The sequence below is a fragment of the Panthera pardus genome, unplaced genomic scaffold (genome assembly GCF_024362965.1).
Source record: "Panthera pardus isolate Hobbes unplaced genomic scaffold, ASM2436296v1 HiC_scaffold_2, whole genome shotgun sequence".
In the NCBI taxonomy this organism is placed as follows: domain Eukaryota; kingdom Metazoa; phylum Chordata; class Mammalia; order Carnivora; family Felidae; genus Panthera; species Panthera pardus.
Window position 1 is genome coordinate 148,995,966 of NW_026526765.1, and position 26,126 is coordinate 149,022,091.

Genomic DNA, 26,126 nt, shown 5'->3' on the forward strand with positions numbered 1-26,126 from the left:
GAGGCAGGAAGAGGCTGGTGCCAGAGTCCTGACGGGGCCAGGCTGGAGTGAGAGACCCCTCCTGGACCAGACCAGGAGGCTGCTGGGAAGGGCGGCAGGGCTTCAGGCTGGGGCAGCTGCTGACTCTGCATGGAGAGCAGATGACCTGGAGGCTATGGGGATGGTCTCCACGCCACACTGTCTCTCACAGACTTCAATGGTATGTACTGGAAGGACCGGAAGTGCAGTCCTCCAGTAGCACAGGACCAGACCCCCTTACTGCATGGGGGCTCTGCCTCACTCTCTGACCCCAGCTCTGCCCTTCCTGGAGCTTTTCACATGCTGGGTCTTCTTGCTGCCCCCACACTCCCACTTGGGGCCTTTGTATTTGCTGTCCCTCTCCTTGCTTGGATGCTCGGTCCCCTAGACACCTGTATGGCTCCCTCTCTCCTACATTCAAATACTTACTCATTAGAGAAAACTTTGCCTACTGTCCTATGAACCAGCTCCTGCCCTCTGCCCTGCTTCTTCCTGCCTGCTTCTCCTCACACTGTCCCCTTTACTGCTATGTCCCTACACTTAGAGAAATATACATCGGTGTTCAGTGTATATGCAGATAGATGTGGTTCTCCCCAGGCCTGACCTGGGAGTGCTGCTGGCAGCTGCCTCTGCAACCCAGACTCTACCTGGAAATGGTCCTCCCTCATGCAGGTGCCTTCCCCTGGTATTCAGCCAGAGTGGTGTGGGAGGAGGCACACCCTTGGTCAGAGACCAACAGTGAGGGGGGACGTAGGGGAGGAGCATGAGTCATCCAGGGTCACACAGCAGGACAGGGCAGGGCAGACCTGAGGCCATGTGGCCTGCCATGGCTCTGGTGCAAAATTCTGAGTCTGCCTCCTGCTGCGTCTGTGATCTTCGGCAACCCCCTTCATGGCCCCAAGCCCCCAATGTCATCATCTGAAAACCGGGGAAACAAAATGCACTTTTTTGCAGGGGTCATGAGGTTGAACTGAGTTATAGCCTGTGGTGTCAGCACTGTGCTGGACACAAAGGGTGCTTCAGGAGCTGAGGGCCAGCCTGTCTGTCCACTAGATCTCTATCCATTCACTTACTCATGGCCATCACATGACAGCCTAGAAGAGTAGACCCTTGTGGGGCTGTGGTGGCTACTGTGCCTGGGGGCAGGTGTCTCAATGGACAATGGGCCCAGCTGAGCACTTCTTGGAGGCAGGTGTTGGCCAGGTGAGAGGAGAAAAACTAGATGTAGTGGGAATGATGAGAGGCAGCCAGCTGCCTGAGCCTCAGGTCTGGGCCAGACCCTGGATGGGTCAGTCTTGCTGGCCTTGGAGAGCAGGGGACAGAGCCCCAGGTATCTCCAGGAGGCTGATATGTAAGGGAGGCTCCAGGCTGCATCAGTGCCTTCTACCAGGTACTGCTAATGGACCACAAAGCCTATGGCCTTAGAGGTAGGGTTATACAAGGCCCAGGCCCACAGCATCCTGAGGCCCTCCCAGGAGAAGCCTGCTTCCAGCCTGGGACAGCCAGCACAGTGACATCCCAGTGAGAATGTCTGGGGCCCCTGCTTGCCCAGCTCCAGGCTTTCATAAAAGCTCATCCTGCCTGGAGGGAGGTGCCCTGGTCTGGGAAGGGCAGGGTTTCTCTGGCCAGCTGGGAAAGGATGAAGCAGAGTTCTCCCAGGAGGCTTAGTGATCAGGTAGTAATGCCTTCCCCCTTCCCCTTCCCCCACCTCTGTTTCCATGTGTACAATGGGGGTCAGGCTAGAGTGTGACATCCCAGGGTTGGACTGCACTGATTGCTCAGATGACCCAAGGGTGTGTGTGTGTGTGGGGAATGCTGTGCCAACCTGAGCTCCTAGGGAGCTCTGGGAGCACATAGCAAGGGCGGAGCCACCACTGAGGGACCCTCCCCCTCACTGATCCTTAATACATCCTGAAGGGGAGGCCTTCTCGGGTCACAGACCAGAGCTGGGGCTCTGGAGTCTGTGGGCCTCCTGGAAACTCTTGCTTTCTGCCACACAGCTCAGGCCCAGCCCAGAGCCTGGCCCTACAACAGTCTGTGGAAACTGTGTGGCATCTCTGAACTCATGGATAGGAGGGTCCTGGCGGTGGTAACCTGTTCAGAGGGAGGCCTAAGAAACCCAAAGCCACTGCTGTAGGGCAGGCCCAAGCTCTGTGACATCCTTCAGCTGGTAGGGCCCTCAGGGACACTGAGCAGTTGCAGGAATCAGTTGGATAAAGCCCTACATTGTGCCCACCACACCCACTGATAACAGGAGGCTGGTGTTTGCAAGCTTTCGTAGCTTAGAAGCAACCAGAGATAACTTTCCCTCTGGCTTAAATATTGTCTTAGGTGCATGTTCCTTAGAGTGTCTTCAGAGGAGAGTCCCCATAGGGGTCTCAGGGCACAGACCCTTGATGGGGAGGATGCTGCCCTTCCCGCCTTGTTGGACCTGGTGGGTAGCAAGAGGCAGGGGCCAGGGCTGGTACCATTGGAACTCCGGCGGGGGGTACGCTGCTAGCTTCACAGGCAGCTTCACCAACTCATCTCCTGCGGTGGCCTCCAGGACAGGACCCTTGAGCCACTCGACGCTGATGAAGGGCTTTTCTGCCAGATGGGAGGCATCAGTGTAAAGCCGGAGCCTGGAGTCACTGACCCAGCCCTGCCCAGGGACTCCCAGCTGTGGTCTGGCACCCCCCAGAGGACAGATGCCTGCAGACTGGGGCTCGCCCTGCCCTCTGGGGTCCACTCATTACCCTCCCTTCCCTCTGGCTGGACTCTACACTGCTCAGGTGCACCCTGACCTCTGACCTCCGCCCACACTGCACATGGACCCTTGTTCCTCAGGCTTGATGACTGACACCCGACTCAGCCCCACGCCATACCATGCACAATGACCTCAGTGCTCTCTCGGAATCGCTGGATGCCGTTGTTGGCCTCACACACATACGGGCCCAGGTCATGCTGGCTGACGTTGTGGATGGTCAGGATGCTGGAGAGCTCTGTGTGAGTCTGCTGGGAGCGCCGCTCTGGCACCCACTTACCCCGCTCTGCCTGCCCACGCCCAGGGGAAGCCCAGGGTCAGAGCAGGTGGGTTCTGGCAGAACTGAGCACCAAAGGCACATACCCCAGCCTAGCAGGGACTCTGGAAGCCTTGGACCCAGACCCAGAGTTTTCCTTGGGGTAGGAAAACTTTGCTATCAGACAGGGGCTCTTGGGGCAGGACCCTCTATTCAGAGGCCAGTGTGCACCAGGCCAGGGTGGGGGTGGGCAGTGATGGACACTCCTGGGGACAGTGTGGGCAGTGAATGGGGACTCCGGGGGATGGTTCCAGTATGACCCTGGCCGGGCTGCTGGCTTCACCTGCTTCCCTGGATAGTCCCAGTCAAAGGTGACACCCGAGTTGAACTCAGCCCACACAGTGCAGTTCAGGACCAGCTTCTCCCCAACCAGCAGCTCCAGCGACTTCTTGGGGAACAGCTGGATGTCATAGAGCTCGTTGCCTGGTGGACACATGCACAGTGACCCCCCCACCCTTCACAGGATGGCACACACAGGGTGTAGGGCACAGGGTGCCCGATGAGACCAGCTGTGGCACCTATAGCCCCATTAGCAGGAATTGGGGGACCCCCCATCCTCTTCCTGCGGTCCCCCCAGGACATGGGCAGGGGTTCCCAGGTGGGGCAGGAGGAGGGCCTGCAGAGCAGGGCAGCCCCTACCTGTGATGTGCACGAGGAACGGGTTGGACAGGAAGGCCTGGCCACCCCAGGTGGTCTCACACTGCAGGTACAGGGCGTCGCGCAGCAGTGGTGTGGGCACCCGCATACCCCGGCGGTCGTCCCACACCACCTCCTGCCCATCAGGCCGCAGTGCTGAGTTTTGCTGCAGAGACATGGTGGCTGTCAGCTCACTTCCTCCTGGCCAGACCGGGGAACTCTTTTTCCAGTGACAGAGACAGGAGGGCCAGATCCTGGGGTGGGGTTGGGGATGGGGGCTGTACCGATCGCAGCGTGACGTTGAGGCCAGGGATGGACACCAGGCAGGGCACCCACATGGAATCCTTCCTGTTGACTAGAAGCGTGTCTGGCTTGTTGATGAACGGCTGCTCCAAGTCTGAGGAGAGGGGGCAGGTTGTGGGCGGGGAAGGCAGGGCTTAGGGGTTTTCTACCCAGGCAAGGGGCCCTGGGTGGCGCCCACAGGGTGCGCAGGTTGGGGCTGGGGGTGCAGCTGCTGGATGCCTCTCCAGGATCCAGCACCCTGCCCATGCCTCCTGGGCAGCCGCGGGGCCGGCTGCTCTGGGTGCCCTCACCTCTCACGAACACGTAGGTGCTGGCCGCGGTGGTACCCTCTATGCGGGCTTTGATGTACTTGTAGTAGCAACGGTAGCTGCCCGTGTTGTTGGCGTGGGCCTCGGGCAGCAGCAGCACCTTGCAGTAGGGCCTGGTGTCCGTGCCCTCGCAGTCCCGAACAACCCCTGTGTCCTCACCGTCCTTCTCCCCCGTGGCTGGTGTCTCGTGAGCCCCTGGCCAGGCCCACTCGAGGGGGTGCTGCCCCCTGACAGAGGACATGAAAGGACAAGGGGGTTCCTGCTGCAACTCTAGGGCACAATCCCTGCGGAGCCTTCCCAGAAGTCAAGGTTTGCCTATAGCTTGTCTCACCCAGAGGTTGGAACAGCCCATGGACCCAGCCCGGGGCAGGGTGCTCCTGGAGGCCCTTGGGGGCCTTTGCATGGCTCCTGAGCCCACATATTGCAGGCTGGCTTGCAAAGAAGCCTGCAAGTCATTCCTAGGGCTGCAGGGAGGATAGGAGGTCTGAGGTCTGTGTGGGTGGGCCTGGAGCCAATGGAGGGTGGCTGGGGGTGGGTGTAGGGAACCTGGAGTCCATGCAGGGTAACTTGGGGCATGGAGTGGCCTGGGGTCAGTGAGGAGTGACCCAAGGGTGGATGCAGGGTAATCGATCTGTGGCGAGAGCAGGTGTAGTGTGTCTGCAGGGCAGGGGATGGTCTATGCCTCCAGGAACCCACACCCAGGCAACCAGGGAGCCCCACGAAGCCTTGAGGTCCCTTTGCCCTTGGGAGGGACTGCCTTCCAGGTTCTCCTCTACCATCTCCTGCCTTGGCCTTCTGTAGGAGGGACCCGGGCCCCTGATCCCTTGGCTGAGGTATGAGTACCTGCAGGAGATGGACAGGCTGTCACTGGAGTCAATGATGTATGTCTCCTCCGTGATGTTTAGGGTTGGAGGGGTCATGGAGTAGCCACTTGCCAGACCTGGGGTGAGAGACAGGGTTAGTATGGCGCTGGATCATGAGTTCACATGGTGATGTCAGTCTGGGACTGATGGGCCTTCCCTGCCCACAAGAGCATACCCCTCTCTACGGCAGGGCTGCCCCAGCTCTTGGCCCCGGGCAGCACCTTCCAGGCCCCAAGACAACCAGGGATCTCTACCTCAGGCTGCCCCTTGCTCTTGTCCCTGGCAACAGACTGGGCCCAGCCCCCAGTGAGCTGTGACCTGACTGAATCCCAGTCTCTGGCCCCATAAGCTCACATAAGCTGGGCTGCCGACATGAAGTTGATGGGAGAGACCACAGGCCTTACTCTAAATTGGGGAAGGCCTGGAGTGTGTCACCTTGGCATGGTGACCCCCACATGACTATATGAAGGGCTTTCCCTCCTAAACCCCAGACACACAGCCACTGCTTGTAAGGGGGTCCTTACATGCACAGTGTAGACCCTTCCCAAATGCCCAGAACCAAGGGCCTCCACTGCCCCTGCTGCAAACTCTGCCCATGACCTCACCCTCTCCCAGGTCCCATGGAGTTCGCCTCCTGTGTCCTTGGCTCCATCTGCTTCTGTCCACCCTCGCAGCCCCCTCTGGCTGCCCCAGCATCCCCCGACACCCTTTGCCTCGTTCCTCCATCCTTCCCACAGGGCTTGACCCCAAACACACAAATAACTCTGCTTTGAAAACCCTCCTGCTGCTCTACTGCTCATGCAGCTTCTTGCCCCCATTCTCCTTTCAGCAGGACAGCATGTGCTTATGTGTGCACGTGCCCATAGGTGTGGGTCTGTGTGTGTGTGTGTGTGTGTGTGTGTGTGGCGTGGATCTGCGTGTTTGTGAGGCTGGTGTATAAGTGGTGTGTGTGGCTTTGTGTGTGGATGTGTATGTGTGTGTCTGACATGTCCATGTGTGCATGCCCATGGGCGTGTGTGAGTGTGTGTGTGAGATCCCGGTAGGGGTGGGAACAGGCCTTGGGGGAGGTCTGGACCTGGAACTCTGGCAGATGCATCCTGCCAGGACCATCGTGAGACAACAGGAAGAGAGGACTGCATGGCTGGAGGCCCAGGGCTGTGTCCTGTCCCCCCTCCCCCCAACCCACCGTGTCCCATGGCCCTGTCCTTCTGAGGGGCACAGCTCACTACTGACCCACAGATCCAGCTCCTCTGTCCTTCCCTGCCCACCTCCTTGATACCAGGTGTCCCGCCCTGGCAGCTTATTGTGGGATGCGGATCCTAGAGGACCCCCACTATAGTTGGCTCTACACCACCCTGAACCCTTGACCCCCGACCCACCCTAGGGTGTAGGACAGCACACTCTGTACACTCAGATCTCATTTAAGCCTCATGTGGACAAGAAGGCCACTAGCCAGAGCCTGGCTCTCCCCTTCCCTTCCATGCCTCCTGTTGGCCAAAACCTTCTAGGCACCACACCACAGTGGGGTAGAGGCAGAAGGCCCTTACTGAGCATCTAGTCTCATTGTACTGACAGGGAAACTGAGGACCTCCAGTTGGACTGCACCATTGCTCTCAGAAAGCAACTCCCCGTCTGGCCACTGTGACCACTGCAAAGTCCCTCCTTAGCCTGAAGGTGTACCCCCTTCTGACACTCAGACCAGTGGGCTCTGCCACCAGTTCCACCCTCCCCAGGGCAGGTGTTAGCACTCCCTGCACACCAGCCCCCATTGCACACCTCCAGGGCTGGTGTGGGAAGGGGGTGTCCTGCAGAAGGGAGCCTCCCCTCAGGTGGTTAGGGGCTAGGAAGAAATCCCAGGAGAGGTGGGTGTTGAAGGAGAAATGGGATTTTCCAGGTAGCGGAAAGTGAATAAAGCCACACCAAGCAGATGGCTGGCCTCTGAGCTACAGTAGAGGGAGGTCAGTGGGCTTGGGTTTGGACCTGTGAGGGAAGAAAGGATGGGCCCTCCCAGTGGATCAGTTAGGGGTGAGGCCTGAGGCTGGTGTGTGGGCACCAGAGGAGAAGTATGGCAGCCAGCACTCACCTGCCCCAGGCTTGCGCATGCCCTGTGGTGAGGCCTGCAGCATTGCCTTGGGACCCCCAGGGTCCCATTTTCTGGGGTACACATCCAGGGCACACCCCTGGCACCCCTGGCTAGGAGCTGTGGCAGATGTCAGCCCAGCTTCTTTGGCAGCAAGCTTTTGCTTCTAAGATAAAGTAGGGGCATGCCAGGACTTTCTGCCCAGTGCCCTTCTCTCCAGCTTCATCCCCTGACACATCTCTGAGAGGCACAGAGTGCTCACCGTTGTCGCAAAGGGCCGGGCTTTTCATATCCTGAAGTCTTTGCTTTCACCTGTCTTTTCACCCTGGACATTTGTACTTCCTTCCCTTCTGCAGAGCCCCCTCTTCAGGGCCTAGTTCACATGTCCCTTCCCTATGGTGGGGCAATCATCATTACTCAGGCAGCTTCTGCCTCCTCGGCTCCTGCTGTTAGAACGTTTATCAGGCTGATTTGTGGTTTTCTGGTCACATCTGAAGAGAGGCTGTATTTTATTGATCTTCCTAAGCTCAGTTCAGAGGAGATGTATACCGAAGATTGAGGGGATTGATTCAAGAATGGTAAGATGGATGATGAATGATCAGGTGAATAAATGGATGGGTGTGGGTGGATAGGTGGGAGGGTGGATGGGTGGCTGAATAGTTGGATGGATTGATGGTGGGTAGATGGATAGTGGATGGATGGAATGATGAATGAGTGGTGGGTGGATTGATGGATGGAGGGTGGATTGGTGAATGGGGCATGGATGAGGGGTAGATGGGTAGATGGGTGGGTGGATGGGTGGATAGGAGTGGATGGGTGGATGAATGGGTGGGGGTTGATGGGTGGATGTGGAATGGATGGGTGGACTGTGGGAGGATGAATGGATGAGAGGGTTGGTGAATGGAGGGTGGATGGGTGGATATGGGTGGATAGGTAGATGGGAGTAGATGAGTGGACTGGGGGGTAGATGAGTCGATGGGTGGGTAGATTGTGGGTGGAAAGGTGGATGTTGGAGTGGATTGATGGATGAGGAATGAGGCCTGTAGGATCTTCCTCCATAGAGGGCACCGTACCACCAAAGGAAGCATCCATATCACTGTACTGAACAGACAGGCCATCCATTTTCCTTGCCAACCCTTTTATCATCTGTGCAAGCCTCTCCTTTGTCTCCAGTGCCCCTGTCTTCACTCACTTCCACCAGGCTCTGCATGCTCAGCAGACTTTGCTGTAGACCTCACCATCCTCAGCCTTAACTGAAATATGACTTTCTGAAACCACCCCTCTCATTGGGGCAGTACTGCTCTCCACTGCACATACCTGGCAATGAAGGGCTCCTTGTGGTCACCTCTGTTCTCTTATGGTACCACCTACTCCCCACTAAAGCTGTCATCAGCTGCCGTCGTGGTGACTTCCCTTCATTCTCTGCTCCTAGCTTTCCAGCTCCTGCAACCACAACTCCCACCATTCCCCATGACTTCAGAATCCACGTGGATGACTCACCAGCGTCCTGGCCTTTGTGGTCTTCATCCCTACTGTCCTTCCTCCTCCTCTCAGCCACTCACTTCCTGGGCACACCCTGGATCTGGTCCTCATGAGAACTACACCATTACCAAGTGCCTGCCTTGCCCTGCTCTCCCCATCTCCTCTTGCTAGGTGCCCTTATGCCACCTCTGCTAAGTCCTTCAGCCTCATGAAAACTCCTAGTCCAGGGACCCCTCCCCATAGGCAACCCCCTCCCTGGCCTTGCCCTTGTCTACTGGCATAGTGCGGCCTTCAGCCCATCATCCTGATCCTTTCCTTGCCTCTCACCTTCCACCCCATCCCTGCAGCGCCACCATGGCCCTCAGTGGCTCAACACGCAGTGCAAAGCCAGAGCCCTGTGCTGTTGCCCCACCCCCTTCTTTTCCTGTAGATGGATCCTAAATGAGCCCTCAGACTGAAGTTCAAGGTGTTCTTTCCTCCCTCACTCTCAGCATTAATGAAGTAAAACCATCATATGGAGATCATCTTTCCCCATCCGAACTCTACACCCCCTACCTGGGCCCTGGAACCCCCTGACACTCGCACTCCCAAGGCCAAGACCTCCATCTCCCATCCTATAAACAAGTCTCGCCCCACCCGCCACCACCCATTCCTTGATCCTCTATTCGCTTCCTGTGCCTGTCCCCTTTCCCCTTTCCTATTCCCCTTCACCGCAAAAGCTCTGCTTGCTGCCTTCTCCTCTCAAGTTCATCCATCCTTCCTGTGGGGTGCAGATCTCCTTCTCCTCCAACCCCCTGCTTCAGGGAGCCATTGGTCAAGGCATCCCATGACCTCCATGTTATAGGACCAGTGGGTGCTCCAGGCAGAGAGCAAGGCTGCTTCCTCTTCTGCCACCTGCTGTGAGCTCGCTGTACTCTTATCTTCCTCCTTCCCCTCTGCCCAGCACCACATGTACTCCCTCTCACTCTCTTCTCTGTAGCTCTCTTCCCTAAGTGTCAGGATACTTCCAGAGTCTCTACCTCCTGTCCTTCTCTCAACTCCAGCCTGAAGTATCCAGCTGCTGCTGCACTTAGCCACCTTACAGACACCCCAAGTCCGACATTTCTGATACTGAACTCCAGACTCACACCCTCTTCACTTCTGCCCAAGGTTTCTCCTTGATAGTTCCCACCTCTCCATACGGGAGCAGCTGTGGACACGCTTCTCCTCACCCTGGCCAATCACCGACCACCCAAGCATCTCAGAGCCAGCCCCTGCTGTCTCATTGGGGCCTGCCCAACTGCACTTTCCCCCAAAGTGGGCTTCTGGGCCTATTCTTGCCCTCCTTCAGTCCCCCACATAGTTGTAAGTGATACATAGGGAAGAGAAAGGGGCCATATCATGCTCATGGTTAAATCTCTTCAGTGATTTCCCCTGCATTTTCAGGAAAATCCAAACTCCATGGCTAGACCCCTGATCCCTTTCCATTCCCTCTTGGGCCACCCTCACCTTGTGTTCGTGTTCTCCAGCCATCATGCCCTTCAGGCTCTTCCATAATGTGCATGCTCCTTCCTGTCCCGGGGCTTTGAACACACTCCTCCTGATTTGCATCCTCTCACATGCCCTGCACAGGCTGGCTTCTTCTCACCTTAAAGCCTTAGCTTAGCCATGACCTTCTAACCCCTTCTAAAACCTAAATCCCCCTTTAATATTCATCTTAACTGTCTGGTTGCTTCCTTAATCCTTCTTGTCACAACTTGTAATTATCTTATTTACTTATTTGTTTAAGTTACATTTTTCCATTTCCTCTACTAGACAGTAAATTTCAATGGGGTAAGAACCAGGACAGTTTCCTTTTCTACCCCACCCCATGTCTAGCACAGCATCTGGCACAGAATCAAGATTCCATAAATACTTGTTGAATGAATAAATGGATGACCGGATAGACTGATGGATGAATGAGTGAATGGATGGAAATATGGGTGGATGGATGAATGAAAGAAAAGATGGCTAGCTGGACTGTCAGATGGACAGACAGATGAATAGAAGGATGGATGGATAAATAGAAGTACAAATAGATGGAAAGAAGGATGGGTAAATGGATGGATGAAAGGAAGTATGGCTATGTGGAAGGACAGATGTACAGACAAATGGATAGAAGGACGGACAGATGGATGGATGGATGGATGGATGGATGGATGGATGGATGGAAGGGTCGATGAATGGAAGGATGGGTGGATGGAAAGATGGATGAAAGGATGGAAGGGAGGATGGCTAGTTAGGAAGATAAATGGACAGATAGTGGATAGAAGGATGGATAGATGGAAGGATGGGTGGATGGATGGATGGATGGGTGATGGGTGATGGATGAAAGGGTGGAAGGAGGGATGGATAAATAGAAGGATAGATGGACAGATGGATAGAAGGATGGATAGATGAAAGAATGGGTGGATGGATGGAAGGAAGCAAGGATGGATGAATGGATGGATGGATGGAAGGAAGGAAGCAAGGATGGGTGGTTGCATGGATGGATGGGTGGATAGAAGGATAGGTGGATGGCTGACTGGCTGGCTAAACAAACCTCAGGTTTTCCTTTAGGTTGGAACTATGTCATACCCTGTCATTCCTCTGGAAAATGTTTCCAATTTTAAAGACCAAGCTCCCTGGTGACCATGTGTACCCCAGAATGCTCAGTAGCTAAGGCAGATTTGGTCCAATGACTGCCTTGCCCAGAGGCTCCATGCTGCCCAACCCCCACCTGCAACCCCAAAGAAGATGCATCCTTCCTGCCTGGTTGTTGTCTGTCCCCACTGTCCTTCCCTTCCCGCAGCAGGAAGCGCTGTCATCCTGGCCTCTGCTGCACTCCCCCTGCCTTCCTGTTCCTGGCCCAGGAACTGGCTTTTTCCTTCCCCTGGCTGGCGTCCCTGGCCCCCCAGCTTGCAACAGAGCAGTCAGGGCAGGCACTGGGCCGAGGTCAGGGAGGCCAGAGTGCACACCTCCTCTTCTGTGTGCTGTCAGCAGCCTTGGACAGTGGGGACCCTGGAGTCAGCCACAGGCAGCCGGCTGTGGGAGCAGCACACTGGGATCCTGGGTGAGGGGTGAGTCGCAGGGGGCGAGGGTGTGGGAAATTCTGTGCATTAGGCACTGGCCATGACCTTGTAGTCACTGTCTCATTTGATCCTCACAGAGCCTGGGAGGAAGGAAAGAATCATGAATCTAGTCGGCAATGAGGAAACTGAGTCTCCCAGCCCCATAGCAGCAGCAGGCTAACAGCTGTGCAGGAGCCCAGGTCTGGAAAAGTCCAGGCCCATCCCTGCCCAGTCCTAGCCCTCACATTTCTCGGTCCCCTTCTCTCCCACCACTAACCTGAGTGCTGGCCTCTCCTCTTCCCTGCTCCCCAGCAGCCTCCTTTTTGGCCTCCAATCTGTCCCTCAGCCCAGAGGGGTGTCGTGACCTGAGGAAACCTGCACTGGACCCTCAAGGCCCTCTGGAGCTGTGCATGCCCTTGGCCTGGCCTCCAGGGTGATGCCCATCCTAACAGGCCCTGCCCTCCTGGCTGGCTTCACCTCCCAATGCTCCTGCCACAGCCAGCATCTACTAGGTCCTTGCCCACCTCCCTGCTTGCTTCAGGTTGTACACTTTGTCCTTCCCTGCTCTCTGTGGCTAGAGAATCACTGCTCCTGCTCCAAGACACTAGGCTGAGCACATTGTCCTTACCCTGGCCCTGATGCTCTACATGGGGAGGATTTGTATCATCAGGCAGCTCCTGGGGGTCATGGCTCTGTCCTCAAGTCCAGTATGGCCAACCTGGGGATGATGTCAGGATTGTCTGTGAGCTCAGGGGTGCCCCCACACACTGCCAGAATATAGTGGTAGTGGTTATTGCATTTGATAATTTCTTCCTGCAGACACTGTCATGGTCACCCTGTGGGTGATGGAGATTATATGGCAGTAATGCCAGTCTGATCCACACATTCCTTAGCAGCTGTGTCCAGAAGGACAGAGGCAGCTATGGCTGCAAACTGGAGGCAAGCTGAGGGAGAAACATGGGAGACAGCTGGCCAGTTGAGGCTGGGTTTGGGGTCTCTATGCATCTGTCCTAGAGCTGAGTAGATCTGGGGAGACCTGCTCCAGGTCTCTCTCTTTCACTCTTGGCCAGAAGGCACAGGGGTGTTCAGTCCTAGAGTCCCCCCACACCTGGCCGGTAACCTCTGTGCCTCCAGAGGTCAAGGGTAGGGTCAAGAGGCCACAGTTCCCTGACCATACAGGGCTGAGATGGCTGGGATGAGAGGGGCTGTTCCCAGAACGTGCTTGGAGCCCCTTGAGCCTGGCTGTGTGCTCCACAATGCCACTCTCTGGCTGTATGGCCTTGGGTAAGTCCCTTGCTCTTTCCAAGCCCCAGTTTTCCTACTTGAGAAATGAGAATTGTTCCCAGGATTACAGGGAACCACAAATAACAATACCACATAAGAATCATAGCAAGAACAAACTGTTGCTGGCTCATGCACACTGAGCCCTTGGCTGTCACTGTCTGCTGAGTGCTTTGTATGTCACAGTTGTGGTGGTGGTGGGGGGTGTCAGAGAAAGCCATGCTGGTAGGAGGGGGTGAGCTGAAATGGGCTTTGTAGACTGAGTAGGAGTTTCTTCCAGGAGAACACACATGGCAGAGGGAAGTGCAAGACCAGAGTATGGCTGACCTTGGATTGTCACAGAGACAGAACTGATGTGGGTCAATGAGGCCACAGAAAAGGGTCCCAGGTCACAGGTCAGCCTCAGACTTTTGGCCTTGCTCCCTGGGGTGCTGCCTTCTGGTGATGGCAGGGCTCTGAGCCCACCTTTGAGCTCCCCCACTCTCCCTGGCAACTCTCTTGAGCTCCAGCCCTGGTTGGGGGTGGGGCTTGCTTCCAAGATGTCTCTGGCAGGGCACCCCCCAGCCCTCCTACCAAACCACACTCACCACTGGGCAGGATAGCTGGAGCCACAGGGCACACAGCTGTGGATGAGCAAGTGTCTAAAGGATAGAGAATTCCCAGTGTTGGCAAGGATGTGGGCACACAAGCACTCATCGTAATAAAAGAATATTCACATGCTTTGATCCCCAAATTCTGCTTACCCCATACATACTATTTAGGATAATAGTAGCAAACATGGATTTAACACTTTTCTGTGTGCCTGCCCAGGCCTATGCACACCACACCCCTCTAACGCCCCACTGAGGTGGGTACTATTCTTGGCATTTCGCGGGTGAGAAAACTAAGGCACAGAAGTTAACTTGTTGCTCAGAGATGATCTCTGGGGGACAGGATTATGGGAAGTTACCACTTACTCTATACAGGATCGCATTATTTGCATTTCTGCAGTTTATGAAATGTAAAGGCCTTCAGCGGATCTGACCATCTTCCTTCCTTCAGCCCAGAAGCATTGCTCTCCCTTCCACTAGGTTTGCCATCCTAGGGACGGTCACCTGTCAGGCATTCCTGACTCTGCCCACCCCCCACAGCCCGTTAGTCATAAAGTCTGTCCATTCTCAGAGGCAGCACCAAAGGCAGGGTGGCTGGGAGCTCTTGGCCTGTCCCTCTTCTCTCCCTGCCCCCCTGGCAGAGGGCTTTGCACTTCCAGCATGCAGACATCTAGCAGTGGATGCCTTCTGCTTGGATAGCCACATCTTAGGTCTGCCCTCCTCCAGTCCCCTGCTGTCTAGCCCTCCAGTCCTCTACTGTCTGGTGTGGCCCACCACACCAGTGTCTTCCCACTGGTCCAGATCTTACCCAGTGGTTAGATTATTTTTCTAGAACACAAGTTGCTTTCCTGCCTAAAACCATTCTGCTGCTTGGCGGCAGAAGCTGAGCTCTTTGCATGGCCTTATCTAGTGCCCACTCCCTAGAGGTACATGCTGAGGCCCCTCCCCCCTCACCGGGGACCCCATTGCATGTTTCTGCAGCTCCATGCAGTGGTCAGCTCATTACATTTGACAGTTGCTTTGTGCAAGGATGAGGGAGCTAATGCTCGCCTTTAATGGTGGCATCCCCAGTATGAGACTTGGCCTGGGATTGCTGCCCACTCCCCCAAGGATCTAGGGGGCAAAGGGGCAGCTGTGGAGGTGAGGGATGGACATGGAGATGTCCTGCATTGAGGTAGGCATGTTGGCCAGGGGCAGACTTGGGAGAAAGGCAACGTGTCTGTGGGGCATGTGGCTTTTGAAAGGTCTCTGGGACAATCAAGGTAAAAATGTCCAGAGGTGGTCAGAAATTTAGTTTCCCCCATGGTCCCCCCTCTAGATCCTTCCTTGGGGAACGTGGACAACCACCTGCCCCTTCTAACCCCTTGGCCCTATGCCATCTGAGACCAGATACTTTAGCACGTAACACTCTAGCAACTTGTGAGCCATTTCACCCCTCTGGCCTTAATTTCCTTATCTCCAAAATGGGCACAATAAGCCTATGACACAAAGCTAAAACTTTCACACACCCTAGGGTAAAGCAATTTGATTTACCATTTTATACTGAGGTGAGGCTCCGCTGCTGGACACTCCAAATGTGCATGTGTGTGTGTGCATGCCTGTGTGCTGCTTAATACTGAGGAATCTCCATTTGGTAGAATTTAGGGTGGCTTTGAGAATGGGGCTTTAGGTTGGGTGACGATAAGAGCTCCCCCTGGAACTGCCTGAAAGCATGCATTTGTGCCTCTGAGGCACACAGCGAGTGGGAATGAAGCCCCCTCCCACCCACCCACTTGGAACAACACCATCCTCCCTCCACCAGCCTAGAGCTCCTGGCAATCTCCCAAAGGCTGGGTGAAAGACAAGGTGTATCTAGAGTAGGAGAAAGGTCATGTGCTGAGAGCTGGGGTGTGTTGTGGGTGTGGGCTAGGCAGACACAGGGTTAGGGATGCCCTTGGGACCCCAGTGGGAAGGGTCAAGAACTTGGTGCTTATCATTGGCAGTGCCACTGAAAGGTCAGATCAGATCTGTTTTCTAGAGGTCCCACGGGGGCAGCATGGAGGTGATTTCAGGGAGGATAGGCTGCCTGAGTCCCCCTGAGGGTGATATGGGGGGAGGGGCACGCTGGCAGATGTTGGGCTCCTGGTGCAGGGCAGCTGTGCCAGGCAGTTGCCTGGCCTGCCTGGGGTCAGGGCTCTGCTCCCTGGCGGCAGGACGGGCGGTGTTATCGGACAGCCCAGCTGGCTCAGAGGTGGCCCCCCAGCACTTCTAAATCGGGGCCGTGGGCTCCTGCCACAGGAAGAGGGAAACGCAGGCAGGATGTCCTCTCCTGTGGCCGACAAGTCCTTTCCCATGAACCCCTGCTGACCTCGCTGGACACGTGGCGGGGCTCCCCCACTCGCCACCCAGACCTGCGCCTGCTCGTGGGGCCACCCCCACCCTGGCCTGGCCTGGTGGGAGGGTGGAGGTGGCCTGAGGCTCGGGTCCCGGCCGGGGCGTGCCTGCTGCTGCCCCACCCAGGCCCAGCCCCTGCCAGCACTGAATGCCCGCACCTTCCTGCTCCCAGACTTCTCCCTTTGGCGTGACCGGAAAACTGAGATCCCAGAGGAAGCCAGTGTCTGAAAAGGATCGAAACTCAGGAATCCCTGGCTCCAGCTGGACACGTCGGCTGCCTCTGGCTCTGAAGTCAGTGCAGGGAGTGTGAGGGACTCTCCGGACCCCTTCCTCTGCCCACCTCCCTCTCTGAGAGGCATCTCAGAGAGCTATGGGGGCCAGGCCAGGCCCCAGGGGGGTTGAAATCTGCCATATGGAGGAAAACACCCAAATGACAGCAGTAGGAGTATAAGCTAGATGCAGAGAAGAACTTCCCACTTAATTTCCCTGGGTTCCCTGACTCCTCTCTGCCCTTTTACACTCAAGCACTCCCAAATTTCCTCCTTCCTTATCTGGCCCGGTTGCATCAACTGGGGTCTCCCAGGAAGTCCTGCTGGGCACCTCCACCTGGAGGACCTGCCTCCCAGGGCAGCACTTCCTCTTTCCCTACATGTGCCCCTCCTCCCATCTGGTCAACAGTCTTCACGACCCACTCTGTGGCTTAAGCCAAAGACTAGCATACATCCCTCTCACCCCACCATCTCCTGCTGTCTCCTCCTCTGGTGTATTGTCCTTGCCATGGGCTCCCATCTTGTTTTGCCCCTCTGGCAATGCTTTCAGGGAACCTGACTAGGTGGCTCTCTGTCCAGAACGTCCCCTTTCCAGGTGTGCTGCTGGCTCCTGCCACCTCCAACAGCCTCACCTCCCCCACCCCACCCAAGACTAGTGTCATCTGACTACCCCTGAGTCCCCATAGGCCATCTGCACCTTCCTGCCTCTGAACCTTTCAGGGGTTCTTTGCCCTACTTGGAATTCCCTTCCCTGGAGTCTGCAGACCCTTTCAAGAAGCCCTGAGCTGGAAATGATGCCACCTTCCTGAGCAGCCCACAGCTCCCAGCTGGACCTCATGGGGGTCACTGAGCACCTGCATCCCTATGATACAGATACCATGCCTGTGTCCCTGCCAGTCTGGCACTCAGGAAACCCCTGCAGGATGGGGCTGGTCCAAATCCTCCCTGAGCTACCCTGAGCAGGCACCCTAGCTTGCGACGTGCACAGAACTGCAGTCTCCTTCCCTGGATCAGGGTCCCACTGCCTGGGGCAGGGTGGGGAGGTGGCCAGATCATCCTCTTGTTATGCCGCATTCTCAGTGCGGTGCCTGGTAGTGTGGGCACTGTGCTTTGTGAAGGAAGAGAGCCCTTCAACCACAGTGACTGAGCCGGGGCCAGTGGTCCACAGGACTGAGTAAGGTGGCCCAGCCCCCACATCCTGCCTGCGCTGACTTGCATCCCCCATCCCACCCCCACACCTTTGTCCAGACTTGGGTCTGGCTCAGGGCTGAGTAACAGGGACAGCAGAGAGCTGATTGGCTGGCAGGGGCCACTGTCCTTAGGCCAAGGCAGTCCTGAGCAGTCACTTGCTTCCCCTACCTGTCCCTGAGCTGATTTCCTACTGTCCAATGGCACAAACAGCCTTTCTCTAGAGGGACTCTCCTCCCTCTTGGGCCCATCTTCTGCCACTTGCCCTCTCCACAGGGACACTGCCAAGGCAAAGCTTTTTGGAACTGGACTGGGACCCCAAACCATAAAGTTGGGCCCAAGCACAGCCCTCAAGTGCTTGCCCACTGCACTGCTATGCATGGGGAAACTGAGGTGCAGGGAGAGGAAGATAGAGTCCCAGGCCACAAAGCCAGGAATTTAGGGGCAGAGCTGGGACAAAAATCTGGTTCTAGGACTAACTGCACACCTTTGAGGGGTCAGCTTCAGGGTTCCCAAGATTCTCACCTACCAGTACTTGGCCACCCACCCTGGGTGCCCTGACACTTGGTTACATTTAAGTGTTTATGCATCTGCTCCAGCATCACCTACCAGGCTGGGAGCTCCTCAGGGCAAATGCAGGGCTCATTTCCTACCAGCCATGCACTGATCCAGTCTGGGCTCTCTTGCTCCACGGACCCCTTCAGCTAACATCCTCTCTCCACTTCACTGCCTGACTTTGGTAAGAGCCACCCGCACTCCCTGTAGGACTGGCCTCATCTGTCTTCACTCTTCCACCCCCTGGGTACCCTACAGCAGTTCTTACACCTTGTGGTATGTTCCCTGTCTCCCGGGAAGCCTTTTCCTGTTCTAGCTTCCTCCCTGGGGTGGGGGAATCCCGTCCTCGAACCTTTGCTCTGCTCCCACTCCAGCTCCCCAGCCCAGCCTCTCTCTTGAGCCTCATACACTACATGCAACTGCCTGCTGGGTATCTCCTCAAGGTGGGGTCTCCCATTATCAGCCTGACCACCTTCACTTCTCTCCATGTTCATTCAGTCACTCAACAAGCTCACCAAATATCTGTGGGAGCCTAACCTCAGCTGGATGCAGGAGAGCAAGGAAGGACTAAAGGACAGCCCCTCTTCTCTGACCTGCCCCAACTCAGATGTCCTCCTCCAACCTGCCTCTAGATTCATCCACACCTACTTCATCTCCCCTGTCCTCTGCCCTTCACCTTGCCAAGGCATAGAGAAGAGGGCTTTGTTATCCTATAGATCTGGGTTGACCATTTCCCTTACTGCTGACCTCTGAGAACCTTGAAGAAGTTACATATGTCTTTATTCTGTGCCCCCCATCTATAAAATGGGTCTAACACTTCCTTGTGAGTTAAAACAGTTAAAACATGTAAAGCCAGTACTCAATATGGGCAGTGTTCAAAAATAGTAAGCTCCCCACCCCCTTCTCCAGCCGTTCCAGCACTTTGCTCCCAACCACTGGGGACCCATGACCCTCCTTCCACCCTCTGATTCCCTGGGTCACTAGATCATGCGTGGACTTCTAGCACATCATCACCAAACCCCTGAGGGGTTATCCCTGACATCTCGATTCAAACATACCCCTCTGTTCCCTCCCTCATCTTCCACACTCCCTTTTCTCCAACCCCACAGGGGCAACTTCTGGTTATATTCCTTTCACAGACCGGACCCTGTCTGTCTTGCGCTTAAGATCCTTCCGTGGCTGCTGCTGCCTTATATATAGTCCAGGCTCTTGAATTTGGCCTTCAAGGCTCCTGACCCATTAAATACAGGGAGCGCTGGAATCCTGCCTCTTGCCACGCTGATCTCTCCTGAATTGCCAACTCAAGACTCCCCTCAAGTTCCCACGTGCACCTGCGCCCAATCCACCTGACGGCTTCTGTCTCTGGCGGTCCCCGAACCGCTGCCCCGGCAATCTCTGGCCTGGGGAAGGTGGACACCTGCCCGGAGCGCCCTCTGGGGGACCGACCTCGAGTGCAGCTAGGAGGAGTCGGGAAGTGCGCACCCAGGTCTGCGGCCCCGCGGGGATTGCCGCCTCGGTCACCGGGATACTGTCCCCGTTGCGCGAGGGTCTGAGGGCAGAGCCGTGCAGCGCCGGGACTCCGCCGGGGAGCTAGTAAGCAAGCGAAGGATCCTATCTGAGAATGCCGTGCGATGGGGCCAGGCTCCAAGGGAGCTGAGCCACAGACAGTGGAAGGTGGTCGAGGACCCCGAGCACAGTCCCTCCGCTGTGGTGCAGACGGTGCCCGGTCCCTGACCCGGCTGGTCTCCGCCCGCCCTTTCCTGATCCCGGAGGGCCCAGGCCCTAACTGCCGTGCTCCATCGGCGTCCGTATCCCCGGGCTCCCAGCCCCGTCTCCCCTGCTGCCCCAGGCTCCCGGGGGTCCAGTGCCCCCCCCCCACCCCATCCCTCATCGCCCCGGGGAAGTATCCCCCCTCGCGGCCAGCCGCGCACTCGCGCGGGCGGCGGGCTCACCGCGCTCGCCGTCGAGCAGTCCGAGGCAGAGCCACAGGCGCAGGCACAGCGCGGCTTCCCGCTGCATCTCCGGCCGCTGCGGCGCGGGTCCGACCTGCGCGGCCGCCGCTTCGGGCTCGGTGTGTGAGCGCGCGGCCAGACCGCGGGCGGGGCTGGGGCCAGGCCGCGGGCGGGGCGGGGTCCCGGCGGACACCCCCAGGGGGTGGGGCCAGGCCCGTCGGACCGCCCCTCGCACCTATCAGTCCCGCCCCCTGGCCGGGTGGAGCTTGCCCGCTAGATCCGAGGTACCCGTGTTGCTCAGCGGCTTGGAGGCTGGTTAGTGTCCTCCTTCGGAGTCCGTGGCCGCCCTACAGCCCCCCGGGACCCCTGCGGGCGGACAGAGAATGCAAGTAATGCACCAGTCCTTCACTGCGCGCTGAAAAGGGAATGAACCCCGCAGCGGTCAAGTTTAGACAAAATGTAACGGGGTGTAAAATTTTTCTGTAATTTCCTTTAATCAGTAAATACAGTGTTTAAAGTAATAAAAATAAAAAGCAATGAATACAGTATGTCAAATCTTCGAGAACATTCGGTAAGGTTTGTGTGGCTGGAGGCTGTACCCTTGGGCGAGACATCCAGTGTTAACAAACCTCCGCCCTGCAGGCACCGCCTCCTCTTTAGATCTTCCCCAAATAGTTTTACTCTGAGCTCATTCATAAGTCCTTGTATCAGGTGACGCTTTACTCTCTGACTTGGCAACCCTCTCACAGACTTCCTTTCTCTTTTCAGTTCTGTCTCTAGAATTTTCCTATTTAAAAATAAATCCCATGATGATGACTATCGCAGCCTCCCTCCCCCGCTTTTATTCACACTTCAGTCCCCCCGCCCCCACGCAAAAGTCCATTCATCCTGGCCAAAAACCAAGACCAGATTGTTGATAACAACCATAACCAACTCTCAGCTGAGAGTAAGAATTAAATGTTAGAAATGTGTGATAATTCAGATGATTTAAAAAATTATGTTGGAGGAACCCCGCCACCAAATAAATGAAGTTAGACTTTTTCTCAACTATATATTGATTTTATTACAATATTTTTAGTTTGAAAATAAAAACTTGTTGTAAGATATAGCACACATAAAAAGTATATATCAGTGTATTATAAGTGTTAATTTAAAATATGCCTACACCATCCGGATCAGAGCATATGGAATGGCAGGAGCATTCCAGAAGTCCCCACCCTTTCCCATCACAAACCCCTCCCATACATCCTCCGTGACCCACCAGTCCTGGCCTTATCATTTCCCTGCTTCTGTTTATCTTGTTATTACCCAAAAAAATGTTTTGGCTGTTTTAAAACTTTATTTAAATTGATTCATCCCATATATTCTTTTGTTCAGCATCTTTTGTGTGATACATGTATCACGATGATGGTACATCATCACTCATTTTCATAGCTGTGTGATAACCACAATTAATCTGTCCCTTTACTGTTGAGTTGAGTTTGAGTTGTTACCAGTTCCCAACTTTTGCTGCTAGGAACATACTTGTGTATGTTTCTTGGTGTACATGTGCGCTGTTCTCTAAGCATGTGGCTAGGAGTGAAACTGCTAGGTTAGAGAGTGTGTATCTTCAACTTTGCTGGACAGTAACAGCTGTTTTTGTTGTTGTTGTTGTTGTTATTTGTACTATTTTGCACTCCACAGCAGTGTAATTAGTTCCCTGTACTCTGTATCTTCACTGGCACAGTATTGTCAGTTTTGATTTCTTAAATTTAGCCATTCTGGTTGGCTTATAGGGGCAATCTCATTATGATTTTCATTAGCTTTCCCCTTATTACTGTTGAAGCTGAACACATTTTTATAATTGACCATTTAAATTTTAAGTTGTTTGCTCTTTACCACTGTCTGTTGTCTTTTTCTTACTGATTTGTAGAAGTTCTTTATATATTCTGGATATGAGCCCTTTGCCAGTTTTGGATATTATTGCTGTGCAACAGATTACTCCAAAGTGTAGTGATATAAAACAGCAACCATTTTATTTTGCTCAGGCTTTTGAAAGGCAGAAATTTGAGAAGGAGTTGGCTGGGTAATTCTTACCTGGGGTCTCTCATGAAATTGCTAAAAGCTATCCAAAGGCTTGATTGGGTTGGACAGTTGGCAGGTGATGCTGGTTGTTGCCTGGGAACTCACCTGGGGCTGTCAACCAGCATCCATGGCCATTCCAGCATGGCAACCTCAGAATAGTAGAGCTGGCTTCCCCAGATAAGTACCCCAAGAGAACCAGCTGGAAGCTACATGGTCTCAAAGTGGTAGTTACAGCCTCCTGGGGAGACATACTATCCAGCTTTTAGATAGGGAGAGGCAAGGTCACACTGACGAAGAGCATGTGGGAAGGGAGATACTGTTGAGCCATCTTTGGAAAATACACTTGGCCACAATGTGCTGCTGGAATCCTCTCTCCCATTCAGTATCTTTTCACCCTCTTAATGGTGTCTTTTTTGGGGGGAGAGTGGGAAGGATGTGAGACAAAGGATCTTAAATTTAATGCAGAACCCTTATTTTCCTTATGGTTGTGCTATTTGTATCCTTTTAAAGAAATCTCTTTCTTGCATGAAGATATTTACTATTTTTTTATCATTTACAAATTTTTTTTAAAAAATTGAAAAAAAAATTTTAATGTTTATTTTTGAGAGAGAGAGAGAGAGAGAGGCAGAAAGAGAGAGAGACAGAATGCCATCGGGGGAGGGGCAGAGAGAGAGAGAGAGAGAGGGAGAGAGAGAGAGACAGAGCATGAGTGGGGGAGGGGCAGAGAGAGAGGGAGACACAGAATCCGAAGCAGGCTCCAGGCTCTGAGCTGTCAGCACAGAGCCCTATGTGGGGCTCCAACTCATGAACCTCGAGATCATGACCTGAGCCAACATCTGATGCTTAACCGACTTAGCCACCCAGGTTCCCCTATCATTTAAAAATTTTAATTGTTTTGTCTTTCACATTTATTTTTTTAAGTTTATTTATTTATTTTGAGAGAGAGAGAGAGAGAGAGAGAAAGAAAGAGACGGACAGAGAGAATCCCAAGCAGGCTCCGCATTGTCAGTACAGAGCCCAATGAGAGGCTCAATCTCACGAACCCATGAGATCATGACCTGAGCCGAAATCAAGAGTCAAAGACTCAACTAACTGAGCCACCCAGGTGCCCCCAGGGTGGTTAGTCCTCTTACATTCAAAGTGATTGTTGATGTGGCCAGGTTTAAATTTGCCACCTTGATATCATGCTTTGGTTTCCTATTCATCTCATCTGTCTTTTGTTTCTTGTTTTGTCTTTCTCTTTTTTGGACTGAGTACTTCTATGGTTTCATTTTATCTCTCTTGTTGGCTTATTAGCCATAACTCTTTGTTTTCTGACTTTAGAGGTTGCGTTAGGGTTTATGGTATATATCTTTAACTCATATTAGTCTACCTTCAAGTGATAATATACTGCTTCACATTGTTGATGGAAGTTTGAATTGTTACCGGTTTCCAATTTTTGCTGCTAGGAACATGCTTGTATATGTTTTTTGGTGTACATGTGCCTGTTCTCTAAACATGTGGCTAGGAGTGAAACTGCTAGGTCAGAGAGTATATTCTTCAACTTTGCTGGACAGTAACAGCTATTTTTTTGCAATAGTTTACCTCCATTCTCCTCTCTCAGCTTTGATGCAATTGTTGTCATTCATTTCACTTGCTCCTATCATAAGCCCCACAACACCTGATCATTCCTTTTGTCTAGTCACTTATCTTTCAAAGACATTTAAATAATAAGAAAAAATGTTGTATATTTATCATTTCTGATCTGTCAACATTAGGTATCATTTTCTTTCTGCCCATAGGACCTTTTTTTTTTTTTTTTTTTAACATTTCTTTCAGTGTGAGTCTGCTAGTGATGAATTCTCTCAGGTTTTGTAGGTCTGAAAAGTCTTTATTACTTCTATCTTCTTCTGGGACTCTAATTACAAGAATACCAGATCATTTGATATTGTCCCATAGTTTTCCAAGACTTATTTTTTAGCCTTTTTACTTAAAATTTTTTTTAACGTTTATTTATTTTTGAGACAGAGAGAGACACAGCATGAACGGGGGAGGGGCAGAGAGAGAGGGAGACACAGAATCGGAAGCAGGCTCCAGGCTCTGAGCCATCAGCCCAGAGCCCGACGTGGGGCTCGAACTCACGGACCGCGAGATCGTGACCTGAGCTGAAGTCGGATGCTCAACCGACTGAGCCACCCAGGCGACCCTAGCCTTTTTATTTTTAAAAAATTGGGGTAAAATGCACATAACAGAAGCTTTACTATCTTAACTATTTTTAAGTCCAGCAGCATTAACACTCACATTGTTGTGCCATCATCCCCATTGTCCATAAACAATAACTCCCCTCTCATCTTCCCCTCAACCTCTGGAAACCATCACAGATGTATTTTCCATCTGTATAAATTTGATGACTCTAGGTACTTCTTATAATTGGAATCATACAGTATTTGTCCTTTTGTAACTTATTTGTCCTTATTTCACTCAGCATAATTTTCTCAATGTTCATCTATGTTGTTTGTAGCATGTGTCAGAATTTCATTCCTTCCTAAGGCTGAATATCATTCTATTGTGTGTATACAACATTTTGCTTATCCATTCATCTGTCGATGTACACATGGGTTGCTTCTACCTTTTGGCTATTGTGAATAATGCTGTTATGAATGAGTGTGAAAATACCTTTTTGAGTCCCTGATTTATGTACATTGCTTTGGGTATACACCTAAGGGAATTACCGGCTCATATGATAACTTTATTTTTAATTTTTTAAGGAACTTCCATACTGTTTTACAGCAGCTACATAATTTTAGTCTCCTATCAACAGTACACACAGATTCCAATTTCTCCACATTCTCACCAACACTTGTGATTTTCTGTGTTTTCCCTTTGGTAGTAGCCATCTAATGGTTGTGAGGTGGTATCTTATTATGATTTTAATTTGTATTTTCCTATTGGTTAATGGTGTTGAGCATCTTTTCATGTCTTTATTGGCCATTTGTACATCTTCTTTGGAGGAATGTCTATTTAAGTCCTTTGCCATTAAAAATTTTTTTCTTTTAGCCTATTTTTCTAGTGTATTTCAGTTTGATGGTTTTTACTGATTTTTCAAGTTCCCTGGTTTCTTTTTTCTGCTAATCTTCTATTAGGTATTTTCATTTCTTTTTTTTTTATATATATTAACTTGTTTTATTTTTTATTTTTTTAAATTTACATCCAAATTAGTTAGCATACAGTGCAACAATGATTTCAGGAGTAGATTCCTTACTGCCCCTTACCCATTTAGCCCATCCCCCTCCCACAACCCCCCTCCCCCCGCCAGTAACCCTCAGTTTGTTCTCCATATTTATGAGTCTCTTCTGTTTTGTCCCCCTCCCTGTTTTTATATTATTTTTGATTCCCTTCCCTTATGTTCATCTGTTTTGTCTCTTAAAGTCCTCATGAGTGAAGTCATATGATTTTTGTCTTTCTCTGACTAATTTCACTTAGCGTAATACCCTCCAGTTCCATCCACGTAGTTGCAAATGGCAAGATTTCATTCTTTTTGATTGCTGAGAAATACTCCATTATATATATATACCAATCTTTATCCATTCATCCATCAATGGACATTTGGGCTCTTTCCATACTTTGGCTATTGTTGATAGTGTTGCTATAAACATGGGGATGCATGTGTCCCTTCGAAACAGCACACCTGTATCCCATAGATAAATGCCTAGTAGTGCAATTGCTGGGTCGTAGGGTAGTTCTATTTTTAGTTTTTTGAGGAACCTCCATACTGTTTTCCAGAGTGGCTGCACCAGCTTGCATTCCCACCAAAAATGCAAAAGAGATCCTCTTTTTCCTCATCCTCACCAATATCTGTTGTTGGCTGAGTTGTTAATGTTAGCCATTCTGACAGGTGTAAGGTGGTATCTCATTGTGGTTTTGATTTGTATTTCCTTGATGATGAGTGATGTTGAACACTTTTTCATGTGTCGGTTGGCCATCTGGATGTCTTCCTTGGAGAAGTGTCTATTCATGTCTTTTGCCCATTTCTTCACTGGATTATTTGTTTTTTGGGT

The 26,126-nt window shown here is 52.8% G+C and overlaps 1 protein-coding gene across 1 annotated transcript in view; it reads right to left on the reverse strand.

Annotated features, from left to right (window-relative positions):
- Positions 1–20,187, reverse strand: part of FLT4 (fms related receptor tyrosine kinase 4) — a 43,356-nt gene extending 23,169 nt beyond the window's left edge. The window contains 8 exon segments of the mRNA XM_053907624.1: positions 2,487–2,604; positions 2,883–3,051; positions 3,361–3,500; positions 3,717–3,879; positions 3,998–4,110; positions 4,307–4,551; positions 5,168–5,264; positions 20,026–20,187. Coding sequence (XP_053763599.1) covers positions 2,487–2,604; positions 2,883–3,051; positions 3,361–3,500; positions 3,717–3,879; positions 3,998–4,110; positions 4,307–4,551; positions 5,168–5,264; positions 20,026–20,092 — 1,112 coding nt within the window. The 5' untranslated portion in view covers positions 20,093–20,187.
- Positions 20,188–26,126: the final 5,939 nt, after the last annotated feature.